Here is a 20323-nt window from a genome sequence, read left to right as displayed (position 1 = left end):
CGAGCAAATGATGCCGCGGGGGGGGGGGGGGGGGGGGGGTCTGGCCGATGCTCCGTCTGCGGCAGATGGTGCGCGATGGGGGCGATTAGAAGGTCGGCGTTGAGAGATCGTCGCAGCCGACGCCGCCGATGCCGCCGCTCGTCGCCCGTCGCTTCCTTCCTTCTGCCGGATTCCGCTGCCGTCGCGCAGTCAAAATCTGACCCCCACCTTCCCCCCCTGCGACAAAGTCTCGAAAGGCCTCGGCCGAGAGTCCCACGGACAACTGCTGCCCTGCCCTTGGGCGCCGCTCCCCTGCCCACCTCTCTCCACCGTCCAGCACCCAGCACGCGTGCCACTCGGCACACCCACGCTCACGATAGCGACGCCTGCAAATCCTAGACATCCTATACATCCTTGAAATCCTATACATCCTTTAAAACATCCTATACATAACACGACGGCCGTTGTAGGAGTGCGAGCCGTCACCACTCACCCCAGAGCTCCTCGTGGCTAATTGACTAGCGATCGCGACTGCCCCCCTCAACCTCACCCCCCCCCCCCCCCCCACCACGACGTGATGCAGGTCTTGGACCGGGGAGGCCCCTACCCCCAGGTCATCCTGCCCCAGTTCGGCGGCTACTGGATCGAGGGGTCGCACCCTCCCTCCCCCGAGCCCACGTCGCCGACCCCCGCGACCCCCGTGACCCCCGCGACCCCCTGCTGCCCCGCGTACCCCTCCACGCCCGACGCCGCCGCCGCCACGGGGCCCCAGCTGGAGGGGAACCCGACGGCACACACGTACCGCCGTCACTTCCTGGGGCAGGTGGGCACAGGGCACACACACACCCTGCACACACACACCCTGCACACACACCCTGCACACACACACTCTGCACACACACACGTACCGCCGTCACTTCCTGGGGCAGGTGGGCACAGGGCACACACACACCCTGCACACACACACCCTGCACACACACCCTGCACACACACACTACACACACACACCCTGCACACACACACCCTACACACACACACACCCTACACACACACACACGTACCGCCGTCACTTCCTGGGACAGGTGGGCACAGCGCACACACACACACACCCTGCACACACACACCCTGCACACACACATATCCTGCACACACACATACACCCTGCACACACACATACCATCCACACACACACACTTACACACCCTGCACACCATGTTGGTTTTCTTCATTTCCCCTGTCTACACGTAAGCACTCGTTAATTGACCGATAACACCCCAACATGTCGAGGAACGCAGAGCTTGGTGGTGGGGCGGCGGGCGGGGGGATTTGGCACTGGCTCCTCACTCCCCGCGTGACTGCGGTTCCCCACCACTCTTTCCGCAAGAGCGAGGAGAGCGAGCGAGCGAATGCGGCACGGCGTTACGGGTCGACGCTGGTTGTTGACGAATGCCGTCGCCCCCCCTCCCCCCCCCCACGGTCGCCGCGTCCGCGCGCCGCAGGAGCACTTCAACTTCTACGCGAGCGACAACGCCGCGGGACGCGTCGTCTTCTCCATCAAGCACGAGGCGGCGGGCCCCGCACACGACTGCATGCGCCTCCTGCTGCGGTAACGCCGCACCCCCCCCCCCCACCGGCTCGCACCGCCACCACCGCCACCACCACCACCGCCGCCGCCGCCGCCGCCGCCGCCGCCGCCGCCGCCGCCGCCGCCACCGCCACCGCCACCGCCACCATCACCACCATCATCACCACCACCACCACCACCACACCACCACCACCACCATCACCACCATCATCACCACCGCCACCACCGCCACCACCGCCACCACCACCGCCACCACCACCGGGGTGCCGCTTCACGAAGTAGACATCGTTCTGAGCGCTCCGCCGCCGCTGACGCCCAGCGGGGAGCGTCGCTCTCGCGCGTTCCACCCGTTTAGCAAAATCGTTAATGGCAAATGTTCGTTCACGTGTTGGCGGTCGCCCGTTGGTGTTCATCCTGTCCTCGGCTAGTTGGTTTTACTGCCACCTGGTTAAACTAAAACTATAATCTAAACATTTTTATTTTACCAACAGGTAAGGCCCTCTGAGCTGCTACGTAGCTCTTCTTCAGAAGCGACCTGGCCACCACAGACGATAGCCCAACAAAGTGGCTCATCATTATCGCGTGGTAACTGCAAATGTGCAACAGGTGTCAGGGCCGGGTTCGAACCCAGGGCCTCCTGTACACCAGGCGAGGGAGTTAACATCTCCTGGAAACCGTGGTTGGGGGGGGGGGCTGTGTTGGGGGGGGGCACGTGGAGTATTTGTCTGCTGCTATAATTGTCCACGTGATGAGCTACTTCGTTGAGCTATACTTCATTTGTGGCCAGGTCGCTTCGCTACAACTCAGGTTGGCGTTGCTTGGTAACATTACAAATAGTTTAGTTATTTGAGAAAAATTAATGTATATGGTTGGGTTGCGGGAGAAGGATGACGCTTGGCTGAGCCGACTCAGTGAGGTCAGAGGTGATGGGGATGGGCGGAGGGAGGGAGGTCAGGTCGCTGAGTGTGTACGTACGCCAACAGCACTTGCCGCAAGAGTATGTTAAGGCTGCACGGGGGATCTTTATCTTTGTGTGCACGTGTGTAGTGCCAGGAGGCAGTCGTACGAGTGCATGGTGCCCGTGTCCAGCCTGGGTGAAGCGCCCAGCGTCGCTCACATGGCCAAGGTGTGTTCCCGAAACAATGGACATTGCCCACACACACCACACTGCTCACCCACACGCACCGCTCACCCACACACACCGCTCACCCACACACCGCTCACACACACCACCCACACACACCGCTCACCACACACACCGCTCACCACACACATCGCTCACCCACACACACCGGTGTAGTCCCAGTGCCCTGGACAGTCACCAGCTGTGAGCTGCGGTGTCATTGAGGTGCTGTCCAAGTTTGAAATATCGTTGTCACGAGATGCTGGTAACATGTGGTGGTGGCGGCGATGGTGGTGGTGGTGTTGTTGTTGCAGCTTCTCTGTCCAGAGCTCACCACCGAACGCTTCCACCCCGTGCTCTACCCGAAGGTGAGGGCTGCTTCTCGCTCACCAGCTCGCCGACCTGCTCACCTGCTCACTCACTCACCTACTCACCTACTCACTCACCCACTCTCTCGCTCCCCTACTCACCTGCTCACCCACTCACTCTCACACTCACCTGCTCACTCACCCACTCACACTCACCTGCTCACTCTCACACTCACCCACTCACTCACCCACTCACACTCACCTGCCCACTCACCCACTCACTCTCACACTCACCTGTTCATTCCCTTTCTCGCTCACCTACTCACCTGCTCACTCACCCACTCACTCTCACACTCACCTGCTCACTCACCACTCACTCTCACCTGCTCACCTCCTCACTCACTCTTTCGCTCACCCACTCACCTGCTCACTCAACCACCCACTCACTCACTCACCCGCTCGTTCATGTGCTCACTCTCATGCAGCATCACAAAACAACTTGTTTAATTATAATGTACAAAAAGACAAAGATACCTGTATAACCTAAGCAGGCTGTTGGGGCAAGTGCTCATCACGAGCAGCTGAGCCAACATCACGTGAAGGGGTGGTCAGCACCACGTCTGATCACCTCTTGCTCCCCAGCGCTAATGTTTACACTCCTGCATCAAGTACTCATTTAAGGCCGAGTTGACCTAGAGGAGGCTCAGAACCGGTTCTGACCACTGATATTAGCCGTGGTCAGGAATTCAACTCGAGGTAGGCAGGTTCATAGGTGCGCTAACTTCTGCGCCACCGCTCCCCGCGTACATATTAACTCGGAAACGCACACACACTCCTCTAATCCGTCTCTAATCCACCTTCCCCTCATCCGTGCGTCATTCGCCTGCAATCGTGGAGATGAAGGGGATCCCAGACGATTCCCCGCTAATCACCTGCGCACGAAACATTCCCTGCACTCGCCCGCCGGGTCTCAGCAGGCTCCAGCCCGGCCCATGCTCTTGGCGTGCGACCTGCCTGGGAGTGAACACCGGGGGGGCCGTTGCAGGCCCGGGCTGCGAGGTGGCCAGGAGATGGCGGTACTGAGACGAGATTCTTGAATCCATCTGTGCGGAGCGATGAGCGTGAACCCCCTCGCTCTCGCGCGCGTGGATTGATCTCTGCCCTGCTCTGCTACACTGAAGCCAAACGCCGGATTATCCTAGAGGGCCCTCTCACATTGCTGTAGGCCCTCATTTCCACGTGGAGCTAACGGCTGAGCGACCTCAAATGGGTACCTGGTGCGGATGTGTAAAACGTCGCCACTGGGGAGACAAAGGCGGCCGGGCGTGGCGTTGGCCACCGACCCCCTGGTGTGCCGTGCCGGCCTTCATAGCAGCTACTCGCTAACGGCACTTGCCCCAAAAACCTGCTCAGGCTACACGGGGGATCTTCATGACTTTGTAGTTCTGTCTCAAAGGATGCGATGTGCGTGTGTGTGTGCACGTGTATTTGGGTCACAGCGTGAGATTTTAGTTTGTGTATTGCACTTGTGCACGTATGGTGCGTGCTTGTGTATGACGGTACGTATCGTGGTATGGTGTCATCGCGTTCGCTAACGGCACTTGCCCCAGCGGTCTTGTTAATTGGCTGCACGGGGTGGCGGAATCTTTGTCTTTGTGTCCCAGGCATCCCAGCTGATTCTGGCCTACGACGAGCACTCCATCAGCAATCAGTTCAAGTTCGGCGTCATCTACCAAACGTTCGGGCAGGTAGGGGCGTGTGTAGGCACGCACGCGCACACACACGCACGCACACACACACACACACGCGCACACACACGAGCACACACACACGTGCACACACACGTATACACACACACGCGCACACACGCACGCGCACACACACATGCCCAGGGGGGAGGGGGGGAGGAGGTGGGAAGGGGGGGGCGGCTTGAGGTGGGGGGGGGGGGTCTCAACGGAGACGCCGCCCAGCTGCAAGCGCCAACACGGCCGTGATTATTTATTTATTTTGCAATTGGGTGAAGGCGCAGCCCTGCAATGTCCGGCTCACGCCCCCTACTGGCGGAAAGGCCTCCGCTCCGCTAGAGGATGTGGAGAGAGAGAGCCCTTTCCACGGAGTGTTTTTGGCCTACTCTTCCTTTGTCCAGAAGTCGCAGAAGAGGTGGGAGTACCTACGCATCACCCCCACCACGCGTCACCCTCACCACGCGTCACCCTCACCACGCGTCACCCTCACCACGCGTCACCCTCACCACGCGTCACCCTCACCACGCGTCACCCTCACCACGCGTCACCCTCACCACGCGTCACCCTCACCACGCGTCACCCTCACCACGCGTCACCCCCACCACGCGTCACCCTCACCACGTGTCACCCTCACCACGCGTCACCCTCACCACGCGTCACCCTCACCACGCGTCACCCTCACCACGCGTCACCCTCACCATGCGTCACCCTCACCACGCGTCACCCTCACCATGCGTCACCCTCACCACGCGTCACCCTCACCACGCGTCACCCCCACCACGCGTCACCCTCACCATGCGTCACCCTCACCGTCACTCACCGTCCCGTCACGCGAGCTGCTCCCCCCAAAGGGCTGCTTTTGCAAAAACAACATCTGCACTCTATCCTCATTACACATGTATTGACCCGAAACCCAAATTCAGCGCAGCTCTGGAGAGAGAGAGAGAGAGACAGAGTCCCAAGACTATTTGAGCTCTGTTGGGCTGACGGACAACTGAAGGGCATTGCCTCCCATTTTAGAAGTTGAAGTAGTTTGGGCTCATCGTTACCGCACTCCGGTGATGTCACTGCCTGACTGTGCGGTGCCTCACTGACGTGGCCACCTCCTCGCGAGAGCACCTGGCTTTGCCTTGAAATTAACCGATAAATGTTTAGTTTTTTGTCAGTTTCATCCTGGGACCCTTGCCGAGCAGTGCGATCGCATGGGTTCGAGCAGCGGTCCCCAACCTCGTTGGCACCAGGGACCGGTTTCGTGGAAGACCAATTTCTTCACGGACCGGGGGGGGGGGGGTTCATCATTGGGTCTTTCCCCCTTTTCAAAGAAGCTCTCCAGCGACGTTTGTGTTTTTACTCATGTTGGCTACTAGGGGTTAGCAGCTTGTGGGCTTACCAACACCGTGACTGAGACGAGTGCGCAGTGCGGGAGAGAGGCGCGGATGGAAGTGGTCAATAATAAAGCAATGGGGGCGGGTTCCACGCGCGGACTCACCGCTCACCACTATGCGGTGTGTAGAGTGTGTACACACATGGACTCACCGCTCACCACTATGCGGTGTGTAGAGTGTGTACACACATGGACTCACCGCTCACCACTATGCGGTGTGTAGAGTGTGTACACACATGGACTCACGCTCACCACTATGCGGTGTGTAGAGTGTGTACACACATGGACTCACCGCTCACCACCTATTGCGGTGTGTAGAGTGTGTACACCCATGGACTCACCGTTCACCACTATGCGGTGTGTAAGTGTGTACACACATGGACTCACCGCTCACCACTATGCGGTGTGTAGAGTGTGTACACACATGGACTCACCGCTCACCACTATGCGGTGTGTAGAGTGTGTACACACATGGACTCACCGCTCACCACTATGCGGTGTGTAGAGTGTGTACACACATGGACTCACCGCTCTCACCTCCTGCTGCTGTGCGGCCCGGTTCCTAACAGGCCACGGACCGGTACCGGTTCGATCGCAACACAAGCGGTCGTCATCTTGTTTCCTCCTGATCGCTTGTGTTGCGATCGAAGCATCCTAGTTTTTTGTTATTTTCTTTGAACCTATCTACGTAACTTTACCGAAAGACCCAAAGAATATTAATCCCTGCAGTCACGAAAGCTTCAAGTCAAGAGTTATTTACAACTTCAGCACACCAGTGTGTTGGAGAGTAAACCCACCACAACACTTACAATTTGAGTACACTGTTGATTACAACCAGATTCATCAGGCCATTAGCCAGAATTGTGTCCCCTCGTGTCCTGCCACATATGCGGGCTACGTGAATCCAGCAAACGCAGCCTCGCCTGCCAGAGGAGCTCGCCGATGGGACCGTGTCCAGATCTGTAGACGAACACCCACACACCCCCACACACACCCACACACACCCCCACACCCACCCACACCCCCACACCCACACACCCCCACACCCCCACACCCCCACACACACCCACACCCCCACACACCCACACACCCACACACACCCCCACACCCACACACACCCACCCACACCCCCACACCTACACACACCCACACACCCCCACACCCCCACACACCCCCACACACCCACACCCACACACCCCCACACCCCCACCCCCACACCCCCCACACACCCACACCCACACAATCACACACCCCCACACCCCCACACACCCCCACACCCCCACACACCCCCACACCCCCACACACCCCCACCCACACACCCACACCCCCACACACTCACACACACACCCACACACCCACACACCCCCACACACTCACACACCCACACACACCCCTACACCCCCACCCACACACACCCCCACACACACACACACCCACACCCCCACACACACACCCACACCCCCACCCCCTCTCTCTGCCTTTTGCACCCTCCCTCCTTTTCCCCATGGACAGAAGACGGAGGGGGAGGTGTTTGGGAACCGGCAGGAGAGTGCGGCGCTCGACGCATTCCTGCGGTGGCTCGGAGACCCTGTGCAGCTGCACAATTTCTCAGGGTGAGGGTCAGGGGTCACGGTCGGATAAGGGTCAGGGTCATAGCTGGTGGTGTTCATTCTGGTGGCGGTGGTGGCTGTGGCGTCGGTGGTGGCGGTATCAGTCGTGGTGGTAGCTATGATGATGGTGGCGCTGGTGTTGGCGACGGTGTGAGTAGTGGTGGTAGCCATGAAGCTGGCGGTAATGATGGTGGTGGTGATAGCAGTGGTGGTAGCTATGATGATGGCGGTGCTGGTGGTGGTGGCGGTGTGAGTAGTGGTGGTAGCTATGAACCTGGCGGTAATTATGGTGGTGGTGGTTGTGCGGGAATTGTATTTGAATTCCACGATTCCAACGTGGGAGATGCCTCAAGCAATCCGTGATCCCTCCTCTACGGCCCAATCCCATGTCAAAGTCTCCATTCACCCCACTGGGATTCTAGTCACTGCCTGGATTGTTCTGTCGCGGTTGTGCCACCCTGATTGTGCCGTCGCGGTCTTGGTCCCACCAGGTTCCGCGGGGGTCTGGACGTGACGCACGGACAGACGGGCTCCGAGTCCGTGTACACGCGCTTCCTGGACCGCGAGGTCATGTTCCACATCTCCACCAAGCTGCCCTACACCGAGGGCGACGCGCAGCAGGTGGGGGCGCGCGGGGGACACGTGGGGATACGTGAGTCGATGTGGGGACACGCGGCGGGGACGTGTGGGGACATGCGGAGGACACAGGGTGGGGGAGACATGCCTGGACACGTTGTGACACGCGGAGATGTGGAGGGACACAGGGAAATGCAGCGCACGAGGACACGTGAGCCGCGTGAAGCCCTGGAACCCCGGCGAACGCGTCGATCGCCGCCGAATTCCCCGCGCGCGGTTCATTTTTCACCCCCCCATCCCCTCCCCACCCCTCTCCCCACCACCCCCCGGCGCAGCTGCAGCGCAAACGCCACATCGGCAACGACATCGTGGCGCTGGTGTTCCAGGAGGAGAGCACGCCGTTCGTGCCCGACATGATCGCCTCCAACTTCTTGCACGCCTACGTCGTGGTGCAGCCGTTCCGGCCGCCGTCGCGGCGCTCGCGGTCCTCGCTCTCCGCCACCGACCACGGCTGCCCCTTTCCCGGGACGACCCCGGCCACCCGGGGCCCCCCGGCCCCCCCGGTCCTGCCGGCCTCGCCACACGACCCCAGCGGGCCCACGGCCGACGCTGCGATAGAAGCGAGGCCATCGCCCTGCGACGTGGACACGGGAGCGGAAGATGGGAAGGAGGAGGATGGGAAGCAGGAGGATGGGGAGGAGGAGGATGGGGAGGAGGAGGCGAGCGACAAAGCGGAGGTGCAGAAAGATGGGAAGGAGGATGGAAGGAGGATGAGGAGGATGAGGAGGAGGGGGAGGAGGAGGGGGAGGAGGAGGGGGAGGAGGAGGGGGAGGAGGAGGAGGGCGATGGCAGCACGTGGTACAAAGTGGCCGTGACGGCCCGGAATGACGTGCCCATGTTCGGGCCGCCCCTGCCGGATCCGCCCGTCTTCAAGAAGGTGAATTTGTGGTGCATGCTGGGAATGGTTTCCTTAGTTCCGTGGAGGTTGTGGCTGAGCGTCGATGCGCCCATGTTGTGTCCGCGTGTACGTGTGTTCATTTGTCCGTGTGACCGCATGTCGATGTGTCCGTGTGCCCGCGTGTTCGTGTTTCCATGTGCCCATGCCTTCGTGTGTCCACGTGTCCACGTGTCCGTGTGTCCGCAGGGCGAGGCTCTGCGTGAGTTCTTGCTCACGAAGCTCATCAATGCGGAGCATGCCTCCTACAAGGCTCGCAAGTTCTCCGCTCTCGAGGCAAGCCCGCGGCCCGCCTATTAATTAACGTGCCAATTAATTAACTGGCGGGCGCACGCACGTCAGGAATTTACACCCCTGGGGACGAGCGCCGCTCGATTGATGCGTTAACGTTCTATTGGTCGGATGGCCGAGTGAGCGGGTGACTTATATAGGCACTGCGCGGGAGTGACTGCATCATTCGCAAAGAGAGTAACACTCATCCTTCACAGCTGTGAATATTGCACTACATATATAGTATATACAGTTTCTGTATATGTTATCAGTAAATTAAAATTTCATCTCTCTCAAACGTGGGAGTTCTTGCACGGGAAGTCAGTGCCTCGCTGAATCTCGTCAGGAATGAGAGCGACAAGGGGAGAAGGCGAGGGTCGTGGTGCACAGCCGACTTCCCATCGCATCCCATCAGCAACGCGGCCTCTGCTCTGGGCGTGCTGACCTCGTCAAAGAGCATAAACCACCGTCACGCGAACTCCAGTCATCCTCACAGAAGCAGCTTTTTGGCTGGCCATCAAACAAAGACGCGCGCTGTGTCGCAGCGCTTTCAGATGCACTTCTGCGGCGGTCTGGAACGCTCTTCTTTGCGATATTAGAAAGCCACTGTAGCTATGCACTTTAAAATCGAGATTGAAAACTAATTTTAAAGAAACTGATTTTTGTGTTTAGTTTGTTGTCCTTTCCCCACACCTCCGCTTAACACGGTTGGCTACGTACGCTGTGAAAGGGTTTCTGTATTCAGAACACGATCTCTTGATAGTGACGACTAGAAGACACAGTGAGGACTTGATGACATAGCGACGACTGGCGATATAGCGACGACAGCGACTCCTCCGGCAGCCAAGAACCTCGCTTCTCGCCCTTCCCTTTTATCCTCCAGCGTGGCCCATCCCTCCGCACCTGGCCACGCCCCTCTTCTCGAACTCTCTCGCAGGTCCCTGAAGATCCCAGATCGTTCCCCTGTCTGTTCCCTGGCCTGGTTATCCCCCGCTTGTGACCACGAGTCGTGTGGTGTACTGTCTTTTGTTGTTACCACTCATGGCCACCAGTCCCCTATACTGTCTCCACACCTGCAGTTACCACTCGTGGCCGCTAGTCCACGCACTGTCTCTACACATACATCAGCAGCATTGGTTCCACACATTCGGGGCTCGCTTTCACCAATGCTGGCGAACTGCCAGTTGTTATTAAGCGAAGGGCCTCTCCGTAAGACAGCGGTCCGAATGACCGCTGCTCGGTCCGCGCGTGGCGGCGCTAGGAGCGTACCCGGGCGGCGCTACTGGACACCCTCTACGAGGAGCTGCACGCACGCTCCCAGTGCATGCTGGGAGGCTGGCCGGAGGGCGAGAGGTCAGAGGGAGGGGGCGGCACGAGTGGCGGCGGGGGAGGAGGGGGAGGAGGCGGAGGAGGAGGAGGAATCCTGGAGACGTTCAAGGTGGGTGTCCTCCCTGCAGGAGGGCGCTGTGTGTCTGGCCCGGCTGGTGTGTGCGAGGGTGCCAGTGCGTGCATGTGTGTGTCTCTGTGCGCGTGTGTGTCTGTGCGTGTTTCTGTCAAAGTTTGGGGGAACGGCAGCGGAGTGGTTAGCGCGCTGTGCTACGAACCCAGCGAACCGAGTTCGATCCCGCTCACGATCAACGAGTGACGATTATCTGTACCGGTCCCGGGCCTCCCCTAGGTCCACTCAGCCTCAAATGAGTACCTGGAACAATGTGTAGTAAATATCACCACTCTGGAGACACAGGCGGCCGGGCGTGATGCTGGCCACCCACCCCCTGGTGTGCCGTGCCGGCCTTCATAGCAGCTACTCGTTAACGGCACTTGCCCCAAAAACCTGCTCAGGCTACACAGGGGATCTGCATGACTTTGTAGTTCTGTCTCAAAGGATGCGATGTGCGTGTGTATGTGCATGTGTATTTGGGTCACAGCATGAGATTTTAGTTTGTGTATTGCACTTGTGTACGTATGACACGCGTGCGTGCGCGTGTGTGTGTGTGTGTGTGACGATGTATCACGTGTGCGCGTGTGTCCGTCACTGCCTCGCACCCCGGCACAGAAAGCCATCCGCGGACGCAGCCAGTCCATGGAGACCGTGCTCGTGGGGGGGCGGCAGAAGCAGGCCGTGCCGTGCAGCCACAGCGGGGGGCTGGGCCCCCCGCCAACGCTGGCCGAGGCTGCTCGACCCCCAGCCGCATTCGTGAGCGCCCCTGCCCCCCAAACCCCCACCACTGACCACCCACAATGCCCTTCTCCAAGTAACCACTCCTGGCCCGTGACCAGGATTGAACCGAGACCACGGACGAGCGGGGCGTTTGCCCAGTCAACTCGCTCTGGAGTTGGGCTGTCTCATACCCCGGCACCTCCGATTAGCACGGTTGGCTCCGTACGGTGCGAAAGAAGTTGAAAGTACACACACACAACACACACACACAACTTAGATCTCCACCCTGTCTGGCCGGCGATGGGCAGCTGCTTGCGAGAGAGACGAGCTACGGTGGTCTGGCTCCGTCCGTGACCCCGTCAGCCCCCTCTCGTGCTCGCGTTGCCCCCGTCCACTTCTCGATTTCGGCTTCTGCTCGCCGTGGAAGTAGACCACGTGGGCCTCAAAAGTAGTCCACGCGGGCCTGCGCTGGAACACCGAGCGTACGTCGCGGTCGCGGTCGAAGCTGGTTTGGTTTGATCGATGCCACGGCCCCGGTGCCCCCCCCCCCTGCCCCCCGACCCCCCCCCCCCCACAGTCCCTGATGCTGGTAGGACGGAGCCCCGTGTGGAGGGCGAAGCAGGGGCAGGCGCCGGCAGCCGGAGCGGCCCAGAGGGCAAGTCCGGGCAGCGCGGAGGACAGGCACAGCAGGTGAGGGTACAAAGACAAAGATCCCCCGTATAGCCTTGACAGACTGTTGGGGCAAGTGCTGTTGGTGGCGAGCACTTATGAAGGCCGGCAACGGCGCGCGAAGTTGTGGGTGGCCAGGTTCGTAGCGCAGCGCGCTAGCCGCTACACTGGTGAGGGTACACACATACAGACCAGGAGAAGAGTAAAACGACGACTGTGTCTAGTTTCATACCGCGGCGTCGGCGTTGTTCACAATCGCAGACGAGCCACAGGGCAACAGCCATGGCTTTCAGCCGGCGCCACCAACAATTGCCCAAGCTCTGCGGCCTTCTATATATTAAGATGTTTTCAGCCAATTCATGAGTGTGTGTGTGTGTATGCTTGAAAGTAACCGGAGCGCCCGGAGAAGTCCACGCCTTGCACGAGGGGGCAACGCTCTATCCCATGAAGAAGGGAGGGATGATGATGTTAGTCCACAACTTTCTTGGCTCATTTGTGGTGGTTAAAAGTTACAGCAGTAACGCTTTGTATTTAATTTGTTCTATTCACAGGGAGGGCTCGGGACCGCTAACGACCCCAGACAGTGGCCACGTGTCACACGACCACATGTCCTCCAATCAGAGCTCTCCCGACATACTGCCGCACCCGTCCAGGTACCGTGACCACCAAGAGGTGCGACTGTGAACCGATTACTCTTTGAACGTACCACCCAGCCACGTGATCCCAGCGACGTCATCCCAGCCACGTGATCCCAGCCACGTGATCCCAGAGTTCCATTCCTGGAGCAAAACGGCAATCAGCAACAGTGAATGATATCAGAACCGGACCTGGGCCTCCTCTAGGTCGGCTCAGCCTATAAATGTGTACCTGGTGCAGCGTGTAAACCAGTAGATATGGGAAGACAAAGGTGCCCGGGCGTGGTGGATCTATGGGTTTCTGCACAAAGTGTCTATGGGTGTCACTGGTGACCAAGCTGAGAGCACCATCTCACTACCCTCGAAATCCCTGTGGAGGCATTGGCCTCAACCTGGATCCGAGCCCAGGGCCTCAGTGATGCCGCTTCGACGCCAAGTCGCGTAGAGGCCACAGCGGCTGATGGGCGCCGCCCTTGTCTGTGTGTGGACGTGGATGTGGCCTTAACGTGCACATAGCCTGGCACAGATGCCGCAGGGTGACGTCACCACCACTTAGTGGCGAATGGCGGTTGTTGTTGTTGGTGTGTGTGTGTGTGTGTGTCACACTGCCAACACCAGTGACTATTATCTGAACCGGTCCTGGGCCCCCTCGCCTAGGTCGACTCAGCCTCAAATGAGTACCTGGCGGGATGTGAAAACATCGCCACTGAGGAGACAAAGGCGGCTGGGCGTGGTGCTGGCCACCCACCCCCTCGTGTGCCATTCCAGCCTCCATAGGCTCTTGCCCCAACAGTCTGTTAAGGCTATATGAGGGATCGGCGTCTTTATCTTTGTCTTTGCACGCAGGCCGGGCCGCGCGGGCGCTGCCGTGGACTCGGCGCTGCCGCTGTCGCGCTCCTCATCCAACGGGAGCAGCTTCAGCAGCGCGGGCGGCGACCAGGAGTACGACACGGGCATGGTGGGCACACGCAGCCCCATACTCACTCACTCACTCACCCCCTGCACTCACCGCACACTCACGCCGCACTCACCCGCACTCTCCCATCATTCACCCACTCTCTGTCATCACTCACCTGCCACTCACCCATCACTCACCCACTCTCTCTCATCACTCACCTGCTTTTCACCCGCACTCTCTCATCGCTCACCCACCACTCACCCGCACTCACTCTGCCACTCGGTGACGCCACTGTCACTTAGCGGCGAACGGCGGTTGTCGCCGTTGTATGGTGATGACGATTATCTGAACCGGTCCCTGGGCCTACCCTAGGTCGACTCAGCCTTAAATGAGCACCTCCAGCGAAGTGAAAACATCACCAACGCGGAGACAAAGGTGGTCTTCATAGGCGCTGCTCGCCAACGGCACTCGCACCGTACTGCCTGCTGAGAGACTGGCGCGGGCATCTCCCCCTCCGCGCTTGTCGTTGCATGCGAGCAGGAGAGCCAGTCGTCCGCCGGGACCCCGCGCACGCGCGACTCCTTCACCTACAGCACGTGGCTCTCGGACACGGGAAGCCTGTCCAGCGTGCTGAGCTACACCTCGTCCGCAGGTGCCAGTAGCGGTGCACGCACGCACGAACGCGCGCACGCACGCGCAGAGCGGCGGCGTTGGAGTCGGTCCGTTTGCGTAAACCGGCAACCGCTTGAGATAAAGCGGTAACACGTCGCCGTGGGCCTCTCGAGCAGCAACAGACGTCACGTGTCGCGGTTGTGAACTGCGACAACAGAGGCAGCTGCTGTCGCAGTGATGAGATGGTTAGCGGACCCCCGCACACACCAGCAGACACACCACACTACGCACAACCACAGCACACACCACCACCACACACCACCACACACCACCACCACCACGCAACAACAACAACCGCCACTAAGAGGCGGTGACGTCTCCACAACGCTTGTGTCAGGCTATGTGCACGTTAAGGCCACGTGAAGTGTCGAACTGCCCCCAGGCAGGGGGTCACGGGACAGACCCAGGTGCCATGGGTTGATTGATTGAGATGACTGGCCGATGCACCAACCTGTGCCCCCTACTGTGCCAACTTACACACTACCAGACACACTACCACATGCATCCCTACACACACCACCACCCACCATCACCACCACACACATTACCATACACACAGCAACAACACCTCCGCGCACACGCGAACTACCGCAGACACACACCACCACCACGACAGCATCGCGAGGACAAACCAAGGCAACATGGATCTGGTGTTTCCAAGTAATTCCTGGAACCTATGTTATGGACCGTTCCGGCACGCAGGTCCACTCCCCACATGTGCGTGTGTGTGGGTACGTGTGTGTGGATGCGTGTGTGTGTTTGCGTGTGTGTGTGTGCGTGTGTGTGTGCCAGACGCGTGGGTCAACTGATTTGCACGATGAAGCCGGTGACCCGAGTTCGATTTCCGCTCGCATTCAAACACCGATGACGAACATCTGAACTGGTCATGGGCCTCCCCAAGATCGAGTCGGTTTCAAATGTGTTCATGATGCGGAGTGTAAACATCGGCACTGCTGGGGAGACAAAGGCGGCAGGGCTGGCGTGACGCTCGCCACACCACCCCCTCGTGTTCCCTACCGCCGTTTATCGGTGCCACTTGCTAACGGCACTTGTCCCAACGGCCCGCGTAGGCTACACGGGGGACCTTCGTCTGCGTCTCGTTGTGTGACGTGCGCAGCTTCCGTGCACTCTCTGCTCAATCACCCGGAGGCGGCGAGGGGGGACGCGGGCACGAGCCGGACCACACAGCCGCCGGGGTGCACAGCGCCTGGCACCACGTCCCCGGAGGTACCTGGCCGCACCCCGCCCCCCTCAACCCCCCGTCAATTGTCTAAACTGTGAGATGAAGAGACAGAGATGTTAAACTAAACTATTTAAACTTTTTATTTCACCAGGTAAGTTCCACTGAGCCATATCACTCGTTTTCATGATGTATAGCAGCCAGATACTCTAAACGCGCGACGTTGATTCTAAATGCGAGAAAGATCCTCGCGACCTCGGGAGGAACACGCAAATTCCGAATATACAGCCGGCGTCAGGTTCGGGATCGAGCTCACGACCTCGTTAGTGCCGGGCGAGGTGTCGCGAGACGAGAGAGACAAAGTGAGGCAGAGATGTCGGCAAGAGATAAGGTGTTGTGAAATGAGAAAGATGAATTGGCTTGTTATGTTGATTATATAACTTTCGTTAGGTTTGTTTTCATCGGGAATCGAATTTTTTAGCTGATATTCGATGCGCCTTATCTCTCTTCGTGCAAACCGGGGTGGGGGGGGGGCTCCCTGCTTGGGAGCCTTCGCTCTCGCTCGGGTTATTCCACGGCTCCGCGTGATGGCACCTCGCCGTGCCGGAGCGGAGCGTCGTGAGCGTCGCCACTATGGGGGGACGTGCTGCCGGTGAGCGGCGAGCGACACGTCCATGCCGTGTGCGTCATTCCTCCTCCTCCTCTCTCCTCTCTCCTCCTCCCCGCGTTGTTATTCTTGCAGGAGCCCCAGCCGGAGCAGTGAGAAACCCACGCGGCGCTGACCCCCAGCGCCCGGCCGACCGCGACCCCCCCCCTCGCCTCCCGTGTCACACCACGCAAGAGAGACAAAGCAGGACGGGGTGGGGGTGGAGGGGGTACTCCGTGGAGCGGGGGGAAGGGGCGGGGGCATTGTCGCAGCAGGGCGAAGGCGGTGGCTGGTGGCTGGTGGTGGTCGCGGTGGCGTTGTCCCGATAGGGTCGGGCGTCACGTGTCCGGGCGGCGAGCGGGGGGGGTTCCGTCGGCTGCCACGAGGTCCGTGGCGCGCACGCCCCTCCGGAGTTTGGCGCGACTCGGACTGTTAGCGAGCCTCCGCCCTGCGGGAGCCGTCCACAACCCCACAGGGCGCGGGAGCCGCTCGCGACTCCGACCGCTCACGCGTTCCCTCCCGTCAGTCCGTTCCGTTCGTTCCCGTGACCGTGTTTTGCAGTGGTTCGTGTGTGCGTGCGCGTCCGTCCGTGTGTGCGTGCGCGTCCGTCCGTGTGTGCGAGTGCGTGCGTGGGGAGTGGTAGCCGTTAGCGCTACGCCGCGCTACGAACCAGGCGACCCGATTTCGATTCCCGCTCACGACTACAACACCGCTGACGATTACTGGTCCTGGGCCTCCCCTAGGTCAACTCAGCCTTAAATGAGTATCCGATGCGGTGTGTAAGCATCTCTACTGGGGAGACAAAGGCGGTCGGGCGTGGTGCTGGCCACCCTCCTCCTTGTGTACCGTTCCGGCCTTTGTAGGTTCTCATTAACAGCACTTGCCCCTCCACTCTATTAAAGGCTACACGGGGGATCTTTGTCTTTGTGTGTGTGTGTGTGTCCGCACGTCACCTGCTATTTACGCATACACGTGGCTATCGACGCTCACAGGGCATGCTGCTGCTGCTGGCTCTCGCTGTATAACTGTACATATTGTGTATACCATAATGATGATAATTATTATAATGATGATAATATATATATTCCTGTCTCGTGCGCCACAGCCGCGATGTGGGTGGTGGGTGGGGAAGGAATCCCTGTAAGCCCCGGCGCGGATCGCGAAGCGGCTGCTCACTCCACGCATTTTTATTCAATAAATGTCGCCAGCATCTCCGGAGCGAGTCGCCTCCCCCCCTCTCGCTCCCTCCCCGCGTGGCTCCGTGCGTTCCTAGACGTCTCCTGGCTCTCGATCGGTGTTCGGCTCCTGTTCACAAACCGCTGAGCAGGTGGGGGAAATTCCACGATGCTATGGTGGGAACGAGTCTGTGTCAATAGGCCAGCCGCTGTTGGCTTCTCCACAGAGTGGTACGCATTTTATCGACCCCCCGCTCGTGGGATCAGGGCCGGTTTTATGTTTTGAGCGGCTTAAGTATAACAATTTTGTAAAAAAAAAAAACATGTTAAATTAACATTTATTCGGCTCAAGGTAAATTCAACAACCACAAATCACTGCACTCCTTTCAACAAACACGTATTTAGTTTTCTCCTCGCTGTAGCTGCGGCTAAGTCACGAATGATGCCACCGTCATTGGAGCAACAGGACCCAGAGGGTACGAGGAGGGCCTCTGGGCTGATGGGGCCCTCGGTGGAGTCATGGGGCTGAGTCAACGCACCCAAGCAGGAGTTGAACTCACGACCATCCCAATCCGCCTCACCCAACATGCTCGTCTAAGAAATGAATGTTACGAATAACGAACACCGATATGAATATATGTTTAACCAATTGTCCGTTTCGTGAGGTGTCCTAGCTAAGTGCAAGCGAATTAAACCAAAATGTGATCGGACGCTCTGCACGCGTGACGTCATTGTTGGTGCTCGCTGGTTGCTCTTGACAACCCGCGTTGTGTACCCATCGGTGAGTTTATGAAGGTCTTCTGTAGCGTTCTACAGTACCGTACGGATTAAAATTGTATCGTAGTTATTTTATACTCGCCTAGACTTTAGCCCGTCCAAGGACGGGTGTATTGCGGTAAATGTGAAACTTGTAAGCGAAAGGCAGAGCATCAATGCATGTGCAGTTTGTAAGGGCGCGGTGACACAGACCTATTGCATGTGAAGGTGATAATCCCGTGTTCATCACGACGTCCTTTTTACTTCGATGTCTCAACAACAGCGTGACGAGATCACGTGACGTGAGGGTTCTGCCTTGGTAGTGAGGGTTGTGAGTTGACGCCGAGGAGGGGGGAGGAGGCGCCTCGCCCCCCCCCCCCACCATGTGGAGTGACGTCACCCGCTACTTATTATGAATGGCGGGGGGTGGGTCCATTTGGAGGACGTCACTTGTTCATAATTATTAATGACGGGGGCTGGTCGACGTTGAGTGACGTCACACACAGACATTCTTGGCTCATTGGCAGATTCATACGTCATTATTCACCAATAATAATGATATAATTTCGCACATTCATGAATAACCTCACGTACACTCCCGTGGGACATTGCACCTGTCACTTGGGCCACACGGGGCAGCGGCGATCTCGATGTCTTCGCTGCGTGCAGGGTCAGATGAAGAGCGAATGAGTCGGTGGGGCTCTGCGGCGTCGCCGCTCCTCGTGTGCCGGGTTGGGTGCAAGCCGCGTGAAGTCACCAGGGTCACTGGCCACACCCAGGTGCCGTGGGATGACCGAGATGACCGACAGGTCCGGCACCTTTGCTCCGCTCGTTGTTGGAAGGGCGACCGCCTCCTCCGCAGAGGCCGATCTTGACACCGCTGGTAGCAGTCACCGGCAAGACACCAGTATCACACACACTCCCGGTGTCACACTCACAGCTCGTGTGACACACCCAGTGTAACACACTCACAGCGTCACACACTCACACCACTCAGTGTGGCACACACACAACAACAACAACCGCCATTCGCCATTAAGTGGCGGTGACGTCAGCACGATGCTTGTGCCAGGCCATGTGCACCTTGAGGCCACGTGAAGTGTCGAACGTCCGCTGGCAGGTCACGGGGCAGACCCAGGTGCCACGGGTCGACTGACCGAGATGACCGAGATGACTGGCTGATGCACCACCTGTGCTCCCTACTGTGCCAACTTGCTGTGCTTTATCCACCCGGCGCTCCGCTCGTTGTTGTGAGCGTCGCTTCTCCGCCTTCTGTTGTTGTTGGAAGGCGACTGCCTCCAACTGCCCAGTAGCGTCCTTCACGAGCCTCCTCCACAGAGGCCGATCTTGACACCGCTGGTACCAGTCATCGGCAAGTCCACTCAGCTCCACGTCCTCCTGTACCACATCACTCCATCTCTTCTCTAGCCCGTGCCGCGCCCGTTTAACCCCCTCGATCCAGCCAAACAAAAGCTGTTTTAGCATGCGGTGATTGGGCATGCGGGCTACATGACCCAGCCAACGCAGCCTTGCCTGCCGGAGGTGCTCACCGATGGGACTTTGTCCAGATCTTTCGAGGATTTGTGAGTTCCTCACAGAATCCAGCCTGGTTAAACCCAGGATTTATCGTAGGCAGGCCAGCCTCAATCTTTCTAACCGGTGAAGATGTTCCATTCGGGGGGTCCACGTTTCGCAAGCGGATCGACAGACCAGGTAGCTTCCACACAGCGTTACGCAACCGATGAAAAGATAATGCCGCTCGACTGATTCGGAGTGAGACCTCTGCTGTTAAACCGGAGCCGGTCATGAGCACACTGCGCAGGTATGGGAAACTCTCCACTCTCACCACAATTGCCCCATCACCGATTGGGAGTTGTGGGGGTGGAGTGCCCGATGGTACAAAATACCCAGGCACACACACACCTAGTGACACAGACACCTAGTGACATACACACACCTAGTGACACATACACCTAATGACACACACACACCTAAT

The 20323-nt window shown here is 58.8% G+C and overlaps 1 protein-coding gene across 1 annotated transcript in view; it reads left to right on the top strand.

Moving 5' to 3' along the window:
• LOC133351184 (rap1 GTPase-activating protein 1-like) overlaps nucleotides 1-17611 on the top strand; it is a 49596-nt gene extending 31985 nt beyond the window's left edge. Inside the window, 18 exon segments of the mRNA XM_061566209.1 lie at nucleotides 563-802; nucleotides 1479-1585; nucleotides 2612-2690; nucleotides 3002-3055; nucleotides 4660-4743; nucleotides 7637-7737; nucleotides 8226-8355; nucleotides 8646-9077; nucleotides 9080-9247; nucleotides 9455-9541; nucleotides 10797-10973; nucleotides 11592-11732; nucleotides 12274-12386; nucleotides 12917-13018; nucleotides 13847-13958; nucleotides 14439-14550; nucleotides 15688-15797; nucleotides 16493-17611. Of these exon segments, the coding sequence (XP_061422193.1) occupies nucleotides 563-802; nucleotides 1479-1585; nucleotides 2612-2690; nucleotides 3002-3055; nucleotides 4660-4743; nucleotides 7637-7737; nucleotides 8226-8355; nucleotides 8646-9077; nucleotides 9080-9247; nucleotides 9455-9541; nucleotides 10797-10973; nucleotides 11592-11732; nucleotides 12274-12386; nucleotides 12917-13018; nucleotides 13847-13958; nucleotides 14439-14550; nucleotides 15688-15797; nucleotides 16493-16513 (2370 nt within the window). The 3' untranslated portion in view covers nucleotides 16514-17611.
• Nucleotides 17612-20323: the final 2712 nt, after the last annotated feature.

Source organism: Lethenteron reissneri, chromosome 36 (genome assembly GCF_015708825.2).
Source record: "Lethenteron reissneri isolate LAM-NWPU_2019-01 chromosome 36, ASM1570882v1, whole genome shotgun sequence".
NCBI lineage: Eukaryota > Metazoa > Chordata > Hyperoartia > Petromyzontiformes > Petromyzontidae > Lethenteron > Lethenteron reissneri.
Note: the sequence above shows the minus strand (reverse complement) of the source record. Positions and strands in the feature narration are given on the sequence as shown.